Source organism: Mustelus asterias, chromosome 6 (assembly GCF_964213995.1).
Source record: "Mustelus asterias chromosome 6, sMusAst1.hap1.1, whole genome shotgun sequence".
In the NCBI taxonomy this organism is placed as follows: domain Eukaryota; kingdom Metazoa; phylum Chordata; class Chondrichthyes; order Carcharhiniformes; family Triakidae; genus Mustelus; species Mustelus asterias.
In genome coordinates this window covers 17,405,909-17,419,307 of record NC_135806.1, presented here as the reverse complement: position 1 = coordinate 17,419,307, position 13,399 = coordinate 17,405,909, and the positions used below count along the sequence as shown (strand labels likewise).

The 13,399-nt window shown below is 43.3% G+C and overlaps 1 protein-coding gene across 2 annotated transcripts in view; it reads right to left on the bottom strand.

Moving 5' to 3' along the window:
- Nucleotides 1-13,006, bottom strand: part of ric1 (RIC1 homolog, RAB6A GEF complex partner 1) — a 140,497-nt gene extending 127,491 nt beyond the window's left edge. Inside the window, exon 1 of one of the 2 annotated variants that reach the window (XM_078214092.1) lies at nt 12,614-13,006. In XM_078214092.1, coding sequence (XP_078070218.1) covers nt 12,614-12,754 — 141 coding nt within the window. In that variant the 5' untranslated portion in view covers nt 12,755-13,006. The remainder of the gene's footprint in view (nt 1-12,613) is intronic. The other variant, XM_078214093.1, reaches the window with a different exon arrangement.
- Between the last annotated feature and the right edge of the window lie 393 nt (nt 13,007-13,399).

Genomic DNA, 13,399 nt, shown 5'->3' with positions numbered 1-13,399 from the left:
ACTATCCATTTCTCCATTAAATAACTGGGTTTTGAGAAGGGCCTCAAGTTCTTGGTCATTCCCCCCTTCATTCAGATATTCATCTTTTGTCTGATTATGTCACGGTGACACGCTTTGGATCACTTTTCTCTAAACAGAATATTGTTTTCTTCCATTCTACCTTTCAACGATGTCAGAGATGGGCGAATAACAACACGTTGTGCGGAAAACTTCACTCCTGGTGGCTCTGCAATTACTAATACCTCATAATATAGTACTTTAAATATTGGGGTGGTCCTCTGCAAACACCTAGATTTCTTGACAATTCCTGAACACCAGTCTCTAAGTCAGAGGCTGAAGTACAAGCACTGAATCAGCAAGTAGGTCCCACAATAGTGTCAATGCAGAAATGTGAAGCGTTTGTAGCCGTAAAACCCCGAATCCCTCTCCACCCCCCATACAATGATCAATTATTGCAAAATGCTTAAGAAAAAATACTAAAGATCTGAAGGCTTTGCAAATGTTTCCATAGGCAAGTAGTGTCTGTCATGATCACAAGTACAGATTTTTCTAACTCAGCAGCTTAAAGAAATACTATCCATCATAATAGAGACGACATCTGGAATTGCTTGCTAAACTTGCACGATAAACCTGGCTTGAACATAAAATCATTAATACCATTTAAGATTAGTTGTACCGATTTTGCATATAACCAATTGAATTATTTTACGAATGGCATACAAATATATAACGCTCCTGCAAAGCAGTTAGATTTTAAGACATCTTGTCAAATAGCATGCAAATTTCTAAATAGTGCAACAGTAACTACTTGTATTTACATAACTCCTTTATTATAGAACATCCCAAGGCTTTCCACAGGAATGCTGCAGAGGATGATTTGACACTGAGCCACGGTAGACAATATTAGGGAAGATGGTCAAATATTTGTGGTCAAAGAGTTGGTTTTAAAGAGAGAGTGAGAGGCTTAGTGAGTGAACCCCAGAACGTGGAGCATTGGTAGCTGAAGGTAGCATCGCTAGGATATAGGTTTTAATTTTAGGAAGTGTAGTAACTTACACAGTGGCTAGCACTGGTTGGGTCACTGTCTGTGTAGAGTCTGCATGTTCTCCCTGCATCTGGGTGTGTTTCCTCTAGGTGCTCCAGTTTCCTCCCACAGCCCAAAAGATGTGCAGGTTAGGTGAATTGGCCATGCTAAATTCTCCCTCAGTGTACCCGGAGTGTGGGGACTAGGAGATTTTCACAGTAGCTTCATTGCAGTGTGAATGTAAGCCTACTTGTGACTAATAAATAAACTTAATCTTAAACTTACTTAATTTTAGGTGAGAAATCAAAATTAATCTGGTTTAAATGAATGATGTAATAAAATGGGGTCAAGGATTGATCCTTGGAAGACACCAGAGAAGCTGTTGCAAGTGTTACTCTGGCTATCATTGGATAGATAAAGAATGGATCCAGCCAAATGCAGTCTCACCCAGCTGGATAAAGCTGAAAAGTCACTGGAGGGGAATGTTCTAACTGTATTCAAGGCTGCAGGCAGGGAAGAATGAAGAGGGAAAATGCTTGTTTTTCGTACATTCACAAAAGGATGTCATTTATAACTCTGATTATAGCTGCTTCAGTACCGTGGCTGAGGTGGAAACTTGACTGGAGGATTTCAAGCTTGGAGATCCAGGAGATAATTTTTAATGGTGCCAAGACATTTAAGGACTTTGTAGACAGGTTTTTTAAAAAAAAGACGGGAGATGATGGCAGATATAGTGATGAAGGAAAGGGAACAGTACCTGAAGAGAAAAAAACATTAACTATATCAACTAAAATGAGGGCCAGAAAGGGAGGTTGGGTAAAAGAAAGATACTGCAGAAATAAAGACAGAAAATGCTGGAAAAACTCAGCAGGTCTGGCAGCATCTCTGGAGAGAGAATAGAGCCAATGTTTCGAGTCAGGATCACCCTTTGTCGGAGTTGGGTGGTGAGTAGTTTAGTGAAAATAAGGTTGTGGAAGTAGGTGGTGAGTCGAATGGACATGATGAGCTGGGAATGAGAGAAAAGAGAGAAAGTAGGGAAAGATGCAAGTTCAGAGCTAGGGTGGGGGGCTATTTTGAGGGAACCTTGGCCTGGTGAGCTACTTGGAGCAGAGTAACGGAGGCAGCTGGTAGGATTGTCTCAACCTGAGTGACAAAATAAATCTCTAAGCTCCGACATTTGGAGGTGAGGATGGAGAGGCTTAAGATGACGGTCCACAGCAGAGAAAAAAAAAGCCAGCACTTGCTTTTGCATTCCCAGCTGATGTAGAAGTGAACAGTTTAACAGATGAAAGCAGGACCCAATACAGCTTTCTGCTGTCCAGCCAAAACTAGCAGTGAATGGAACCCAGCATTTCCACAAACCCCTACTACCCCTTTTGCTGAAGATGTAGGCTTATGTTGGAGCATGGCTCCACATACTGTCGTGCTACACTACCTTATCTAATTAATGATTCTTGCTTAAACAGCCCATGATCAGATAAAGGCAAAATGCTGCTGATGCTGGAATCTGAAACAAAAACAGAAAATGCTGGAAAATCTCAGCAGGTCTTAGCAGGGGGTGACACGGTGGCACAGTGGCTAGCACTGCTGCCTCAAAGCACCAGGGACCTGGGTTCAATTCCGGCCTCGGGTGACTGTGTGGAGTTTGCACATTCCCCTCGTGTCTGCGTAGGTTTCCTCTGGGTGCTCCGGTTTCCTCCTAAAGTCCAAAGATGTGCGGGTTAGGTTAATTGGCCATGATAAACTGCCCCTTAGTGTCAGGGGGATTAGGAGGGTAAATATGTGGAGTTACGGGGATGGGACCTGGTGGGATTGTTGTCAGTGCAGACTCGATGGGCCAAATAGCCTCCTTCTGCACTGTAGATCCTACAACAGCATCGGTGGAGAGATAATAGAGCCTATCATCTGAGGGTAACTACAGAGTTGGAACTAATAAGAAGCCTCGTCAGTCACAACATAATAGAACAAATCTGAAAAAGGAACCTCCATAACCTGAACCACCTATCTCAATGTCCTTATGTTTGAAGTCTAAATGGTTGCATATAACTAAAAGGTCACAGCATGGAGCAGGTGGTTGAACCCAAACATGAAACAAGATTCTGAGGGGGCTTGACAAGGTAGATTCTGAGAGGTTGTTTCCCCTGGCTGGAAATTCAGAACGAGTGTGTATAAAGTCAAGACTTAGGATAGAGGTCGGCCATTTAGGACTGAGATGAGGTAAAAGTTTCTTCATACACAGTTGTGAAGTTTCACAGTAACTTCATTGTAGTGTTACTGTAAACCTACTTGCGACTAATAAATAAAGTTTAATTTTACAAACTTTACTTAATTTCAAACTTTGATATTTTCCATCCCAGGGTGCTGTGGGTGCTCAGACACGACTGAGATTGACAGATTTTTGGGTGCTATGGGAATGACATTTATTGAATGGCAGAGCAAGCTTGAGGGGTTGAATGGCCTACTCCTATTTCTTAGAGTGTCCCTAAATTGTACCGAGCTAGCAGATTGAACCTAAAAGACTGCACAAAGTATTATTTTAATTTTTCTCACCATTTAATTGGTCCTATGATACAATTTACTGTTTACTATTTTCTCTGCAATCTACAAAAACTTAAATGGAGTGCTAGGTTACTATCTGGCAGATTGCTCCCCAAACTATTATCTGCAATCAGCACATATTCATCTATTTTTGTAATTAGCAAAGTGTTACTGTTGGAATGTTAATGGTATGATTCTATCACCAACCATGACATGCTATGGTTTTGAGCTCAATACTTAATCAAATCTCTGGAGTATCTATTAACATATACTGCTTACTTTCCAGTGAAAAACTTAATAGATATTAGCTTCTTGACTCAGTTGATAGCACCCTCCAGCACCTCAGATGCTTGTGCGTTTAAGCACCTTTTGAGCTCATAATAAATGTAGTATTCAATGTACTATTCAAAGTGCATGGAGTTTTCCTGATTCTTTAGTTAATAACCCCTTCTCAACCAGTTCCACAAACACAAATCAATGCATTACTCATTTGCTATTCATAGGTCCTTCCTGTACAACAACTGAGACATTTTAAAGTAATTAATTCTTTGTAAAATTCAAGAGCCTACATGGCAAAAAAAGTGAAGAGGATGGGGACAGGAAGGGAGGGAAAGAGGCACATGATAGAGACTTAAATACAATACAAACAGAAAATGCTGGAAACACTCAACAGGTTAGGCTGCATCTGTAGAGAAAGAACAGTTAATGATTCAAGTCAACTACATTTTATCAACCTAAAGCATTAACTGTTTCTTTCTTCACAGATGTTGCCTGGCGTGATGGAAAAAGTCAGCACTTTCTGTCCGATATTTCAGCTTTACAGTACACGCAGTATTTAAATGCAAGCTATTTCTATCCATCAGCTCTAATGAAGGGTCATCCAGACTCAAAACGGTGGCTCCATTCTCTCTCTCTCTACAGATGCTGTCAGACCTGCTGAGATTTTCCAACATTTTAAAGTTAATTTATTAGTCAGTAGATACATTATCACTGCAATAAAGTTACTGTGAACATCCCCCAGTCACACTCCAGCGCCTGTTTGGGTACACTGAGGGAGAATTTAGCATGGCCAACGCACCTAATCTGCACATCTTTTGGACTGTGGGAGGAAAACGGAGCACCTGGAGGAAACCCACGCAGACACGGGGAGAACGTGCAGACTCCGCACAGACAGTGACCCAAGCCTGGAATAGAACCAGAGTCCCTGGCACTGTGAGGCAGCAGTGCTAACCACTGTGCCACCCTGTTTTCTGTTTCACCACAGCATTAAAGTTGTCACAAGCTAACCACTGGTTACTCTGAAATGCTGGATGGTGCTCCCTTGGCTGCAAAAATATCTGTTTATACTCTGGGCAGTTTCCATAGCAAATAATCAATATATGAACTGTATATCTGCAAAAGTAATGGCTTTTGAAGTTGACACTTGTAACTAAGGTCCAATAGCTTTCCCCTTTAACTATTTTATAAATGAAAAAGAAACTTAAAATTGAAGGAATAGGCCATTTGACCCCTCGGGCCTTCTCTGCCATTTTTTAAGAACATGGCACATCCTTAACCCGAACTCCACTTTTCTGCCAGATTCCCTCAAAGTCCAAAAATCTAATCAATCTCAGCCTTCCATATACTCAACGACTGAGCACCCACTGCCTCATTTGTGCAATTCAGCAAACACTGCCAGAAAACCACGCTGGTGCAGTTAAGCAAGTTGTTTCTGATGTTAAGTTGAAACATTTTTGTTAATTCCACTATAAAAAAATCCTGCAAGTCAAATGCAATTTAGCTTGTCCAGAATTGGGTCTATGAGATGTTATGGTGCCATGGTCAGGTTCCTATCTCTGGGCCAGGAGCCCCAGGTTCAGGTCTCACTCCAGAACATAATGGCCATGAAAGGTGTCTTCATTATGTGGCTAAACAGGTTGTTTATCAGTCCGTATTCCTGAAGGCAGATAGTAAGGGGAGAGTTTCCTGGTCAGACGTACTGCAGAAAGCAATGGCAAACCACTGCAGTACTTTGCTAAGCATAATTATAGACCAAACCAGTGGAAATCCATGGTCGCCAAGGAGGAGGAGATTAGATCTGCTTTGATACTTATGCAATGCAAACTGCTCCAAAACCAACACAGAAAACAACTTCAATTGACATTTCTGCTTTTTAAAATCATAGAAACACTACAGTGCAGAACGAGACCATTCGGCCCATCGAGTCCGCACCGACCACAATCCCACCCAGGCCCCACCCCCACTACCCCCACATTTACCCGCTAATCCCTCTAACCTACGCATCTCAGGACTCTAAGGGGCAATTTTTTTTTAACCTGGCCAATCAACCTAACCCGCACATCTTTGGACTGTGGGAGGAAACCGGAGCACCCGGAGGAAACCCACACAGACACGAGGAGAATGTGCAAACTCCACACAGACAGTGACCCAAGCGGGAATCGAACCCAGGTCCCTGAGGCTGTGAAGCAGCAGTGCTAACCACTGTGCTACCATGCCGCCTCTTTCTGAAACAATGTTATCTTACACAAATTACAATTTTATCAAGCTGAACCAGAATGTAAACAAGGGAGAAATAGTAATATAACTAAAGAAATATTACAAACATTATATACCACTTCATGCTGCCTCGGCAAAACAGCCAGCATAATTAAGGACCCCACACACCCCGGGTATTCTCTCTTCCACCTTCTTCCGTCGGGTAAAAGATATAAAAGTCTGAGGTCACGTACCACCCAACTCAAGAACAGTTTCTTCCCTGTTGCTGTCAGACTTTGGGATGGACTTAATTTGCATTAAGTTGATCTTTCTCTACATCCTAGCTACAACTGTAACTACATTCTGCACTCTCTCGTTTCCTTCTCTATGAACGGTATACTTTGTCTGCATAGCGCGCAAGAAACAATACTTTTCACCATGTTAATACATGGGAATAATAAATCATGGCACACATACATATGTGGCAGACGCGCACACACACACATACATATGTGGCAGACGCGCACACACACACATACATATGTGGCAGACGCGCACACACACACATACATATGTGGCAGACGCGCACACACACACATACATATGTGGCAGACGCGCACACACACACATACATATGTGGCAGACGCGCACACACACACATACATATGTGGCAGACGCGCACACACACACATACATATGTGGCAGACGCGCACACACACACATACATATGTGGCAGACGCGCACACACACACATACATATGTGGCAGACGCGCACACACACACATACATATGTGGCAGACGCGCGCACACACACATACATATGTGGCAGACGCGCGCACACACACATACATATGTGGCAGACGCGCGCACACACACATACATATGTGGCAGACGCGCGCACACACACATACATATGTGGCAGACGCGCGCACACACACATACATATGTGGCAGACGCGCGCACACACACATACATATGTGGCAGACGCGCGCACACACACATACATATGTGGCAGACGCGCGCACACACACATACATATGTGGCAGACGCGCACACACACACATACATATGTGGCAGACGCGCACACACACACATACATATGTGGCAGACGCGCACACACACACATACATATGTGGCAGACGCGCACACACACATACATATGTGGCAGACGCGCACACACACACATACATATGTGGCAGACGCGCACACACACACATACATATGTGGCAGACGCGCACACACACACATACATATGTGGCAGACGCGCACACACACACATACATATGTGGCAGACGCGCACACACACACATACATATGTGGCAGACGCGCACACACACATACATATGTGGCAGACGCGCACACACACACATACATATGTGGCAGACGCGCACACACACACATACATATGTGGCAGACGCGCACACACACACATACATATGTGGCAGACGCGCACACACACATACATATGTGGCAGACGCGCACACACACACATACATATGTGGCAGACGCGCACACACACACATACATATGTGGCAGACGCGCACACACACACATACATATGTGGCAGACGCGCACACACACACATACATATGTGGCAGACGCGCACACACACACATACATATGTGGCAGACGCGCACACACACACATACATATGTGGCAGACGCGCACACACATACATATGTGGCAGACGCGCACACACACACATACATATGTGGCAGACGCGCACACACACACATACATATGTGGCAGACGCGCACACACACACATACATATGTGGCAGACGCGCACACACACACATACATATGTGGCAGACGCGCACACACACACATACATATGTGGCAGACGCGCACACACACACACATATGTGGCAGACGCGCACACACACATATGTGGCAGACGCGCACACACACACATACATATGTGGCAGACGCGCACACACACACATACATATGTGGCAGACGCGCACACACACACATACATATGTGGCAGACGCGCACACACACACATACATATGTGGCAGACGCGCACACACACACATACATATGTGGCAGACGCGCACACACACACATACATATGTGGCAGACGCGCACACACACACATACATATGTGGCAGACGCGCACACACACACACGTGGCAGACGCGCGCACACACATACATATGTGGCAGACGCACACACACATATGTGGCAGACGCACACACACACATACATATGTGGCAGACGCACACACACATACATATGTGGCAGACGCGCACACACATACATATGTGGCAGACGCACACACATACATATGTGGCAGACGCACACACATACATATGTGGCAGACGCACACACATACATATGTGGCAGACGCACACACATACATATGTGGCAGACGCACACACATACATATGTGGCAGACGCACACACATACATATGTGGCAGACGCACACACACATACGTATGTGGCAGACGCACACACACATACGTATGTGGCAGACGCACACACACACATACGTATGTGGCAGACGCACACACACACATACGTATGTGGCAGACGCACACACACACATACGTATGTGGCAGACGCACACACACACATACGTATGTGGCAGACGCACACACACACATACGTATGTGGCAGACGCACACACACACATACGTATGTGGCAGACGCACACACACACATACGTATGTGGCAGACGCACACACACACATACGTATGTGGCAGACGCACACACACACATACGTATGTGGCAGACGCACACACACACATACGTATGTGGCAGACGCACACACACACATACGTATGTGGCAGACGCACACACACACATACGTATGTGGCAGACGCACACACACACATACGTATGTGGCAGACGCACACACACACATACGTATGTGGCAGACGCACACACACACATACGTATGTGGCAGACGCACACACACACATACGTATGTGGCAGACGCACACACACACATACGTATGTGGCAGACGCACACACACATACATATGTGGAAGACGCACACACACATACATATGTGGAAGACGCACACATACATGTGGCAGACGCACACACATACATGTGGCAGACGCACACACACATACATATGTGGCAGACGCACACATATATACGTGGCAGACACACACAGATATATATATATATATACGTGGCAGACACACAGATATATATATATATGTGGCAGACACACACAGATATATATATATATATATATATATATATATATGTGGCAGACACACACACAGATATACATATATATATGTGGCAGACACACGCACAGATATATATATATATATATGTGGCAGACACACGCACAGATATATATATATATATATATATATGTGGCAGACACACGCACAGATATATATATATATATGTGGCAGACACACGCACAGATATATATATATATGTGGCAGACACACGCACAGATATATATATATATGTGGCAGACACACGCACAGATATATGTGGCAGACACACGCACAGATATATATATATATATGTGGCAGACACACGCACAGATATATATATATATATATATGTGGCAGACACGCACAGATATATATATATATATGTGGCAGACACACGCACAGATATATATATATATGTGGCAGACACACGCACAGATATATATATATATATATGTGGCAGACACACGCACAGATATATATATATATATGTGGCAGACACACGCACAGATATATATATATATATATGTGGCAGACACACGCACAGATATATATATATATATATATGTGGCAGACACACGCACAGATATATATATATATATATGTGGCAGACACACGCACAGATATATATATGTATATATATGTGGCAGACACACGCACAGATATATATATATATATGTGGCAGACACACGCACAGATATATATATATATATATATGTGGCAGACACACGCACAGATATATATATATATATGTGGCAGACACACGCACAGATATATATATATATATGTGGCAGACACACGCACAGATATACATATATATGTGGCAGACACACGCACAGATATACATATATATGTGGCAGACACACGCACAGATATACATATAGATGTGGCAGACACACACAGATATACATATATGTGGCAGACACACACAGATATACATATATGTGGCAGACACACACACAGATATATATATATGTGGCAGACACACACACAGATATATATGTGGCAGACACACACACAGATATATATATATGTGGCAGACACACACACAGATATATATATATGTGGCAGACACACACACAGATATATATATATGTGGCAGACACACACACAGATATATATATATGTGGCAGACACACACACAGATATATATATATGTGGCAGACACACACACAGATATATATATATGTGGCAGACACACACACAGATATATATATATGTGGCAGACACACACACAGATATATATATATGTGGCAGACACACACACAGATATATATATATGTGGCAGACACACACACAGATATATATATATGTGGCAGACACACACACAGATATATATATATGTGGCAGACACACACAGATATATATATATGTGGCAGACACACACACAGATATATATATATGTGGCAGACACACACACAGATATATATATATGTGGCAGACACACACACAGATATATATATATGTGGCAGACACACACAGATATATATATATGTGGCAGACACACACACAGATATATATATATGTGGCAGACACACACACAGATATATATATATGTGGCAGACACACACACAGATATATATATATGTGGCAGACACACACACAGATATATATATATGTGGCAGACACACACAGATATATATATGTGGCAGACACACACACAGATATATATATATGTGGCAGACACACACACAGATATATATATATGTGGCAGACACACACACAGATATATATATATGTGGCAGACACACACACAGATATATATATATGTGGCAGACACACACACAGATATATATATATGTGGCAGACACACACACAGATATATATATATGTGGCAGACACACACACAGATATATATATATGTGGCAGACACACACACAGATATATATATATGTGGCAGACACACACACAGATATATATATATGTGGCAGACACACACACAGATATATATATATGTGGCAGACACACACACAGATATATATATATGTGGCAGACACACACACAGATATATATATATATGTGGCAGACACACACACAGATATATATATATGTGGCAGACACACACACAGATATATATATATGTGGCAGACACACACACAGATATATATATATGTGGCAGACACACACACAGATATATATATATGTGGCAGACACACACACAGATATATATATATGTGGCAGACACACACACAGATATATATATATGTGGCAGACACACACACAGATATATATATATATGTGGCAGACACACACACAGATATATATATATATGTGGCAGACACACACACAGATATATATATATATGTGGCAGACACACACACAGATATATATATATATGTGGCAGACACACACACAGATATATATATATATGTGGCAGACACACACACAGATATATATATATATGTGGCAGACACACACAGATATATATATATGTGGCAGACACACACACAGATATATATATATGTGGCAGACACACACACAGATATATATATATGTGGCAGACACACACAGATATATATATATGTGGCAGACACACACACAGATATATATATATGTGGCAGACACACACACAGATATATATATATGTGGCAGACACACACACAGATATATATATATGTGGCAGACACACACATATATATATATATGTGGCAGACACACACATATATATATATGTGGCAGACACACACACATATATATGTGGCAGACACACACACACATATATATATGTGGCAGACACACACACACATATATATATGTGGCAGACACACACATATATATATGTGGCAGACACACACACATATATATATATGTGGCAGACACACACACACATATATATGTGGCAGACACACACATATATATATGTGGCAGACACACACACATATATATATGTCATGATGTGGAGATGCCGGCGTTGGACTGGGGTAAACACAGTAAGAAGTTTAACAACACCAGGTTAAAGTCCAACAGGTTTATTTGGTAGCAAAAGCCACACAAGCTTTCGAGGCTCTGAGCCCCTTCTTCAGGTGAGTGGCCACTCACCTGAATATATGTGGCAGACACACACACACATATATATATGTGGCAGACACACACACACATATATATATGTGGCAGACACACACACACATATATATATGTGGCAGACACACACACACATATATATATGTGGCAGACACACACACATATATATATATATGTGGCAGACACACACACATATATATATATATATATATGTGGCAGACACACACACAGATATATATATATATATATATATATATGTGGCAGACACACACAGATATATATATATATATATGTGGCACACACACACACACAGATATATGACACGTATTGTTGGGCTGAGGGTGCTGCAGATGCTGCTGTTCTACTCACCCTGCTGTACCACAGGCTGATCTGTGTCTGCGACAGGAGTGCGAAGATCAGTCTCCGCGAGTCAGGCTGGATGTAAAACGGTTTCTCCGAGCCCTTGAGGGGACACAGGAGCCGCCGGGGCCAGCCGCTGAGGAAATACATGGCCGCCTCCGACCCGCTGTCCACAAAGACTCGGCTCTGTCCGCCTCGGCACAATCGCGGGGCTCCGGTCCCTTCACTGAGCGCCGGGAGGATGGGGAGGGAAGCGAGCCTCCCCCCCGGGGGGGCTGAGATTACGGTGGCGGCGCTGCTTCACCAGTGCAGGCTGGAGCCGGCGGCAGGAGCGACGCGAGGCAGGCCGCCGTTTACACAGCCTCCGGAGCCCAGCGGCCTCCCGCCCGCCATCTTGTCTCCGGCTGATGACGCGGCGCCGGCGGGGAGGGGGCGGGGCCTGAGCCTGGGAGGGGTGGGGCCAGCGGGAGAGAAAACCCGGATGTCGGTCACCGGCAAAACCCGGAGCGCAGCTGACTCCCGGTTCACGGACTGGGGGTCGGAGGCACCCGGATGTCAGACATCGCGCAAACCCGGAGAGTGGATCAATCATAAGCCAGGAGCGGAGCTTCCTCAGGACTGAGGGTTTCATTTGATTTGATTTATTATTCTCACATGTTAAAATGCAGTAAAAAGTATTGCTTCTTGCTCGCAATACAAAGCATACTGTTCATAGAGAAGGAAAGGAGAGAGTGCAGAATGTTACAGTCATAATTAGGGTGTGGAGAAAGATCAACTTAATGCGAGGTGGGTCCA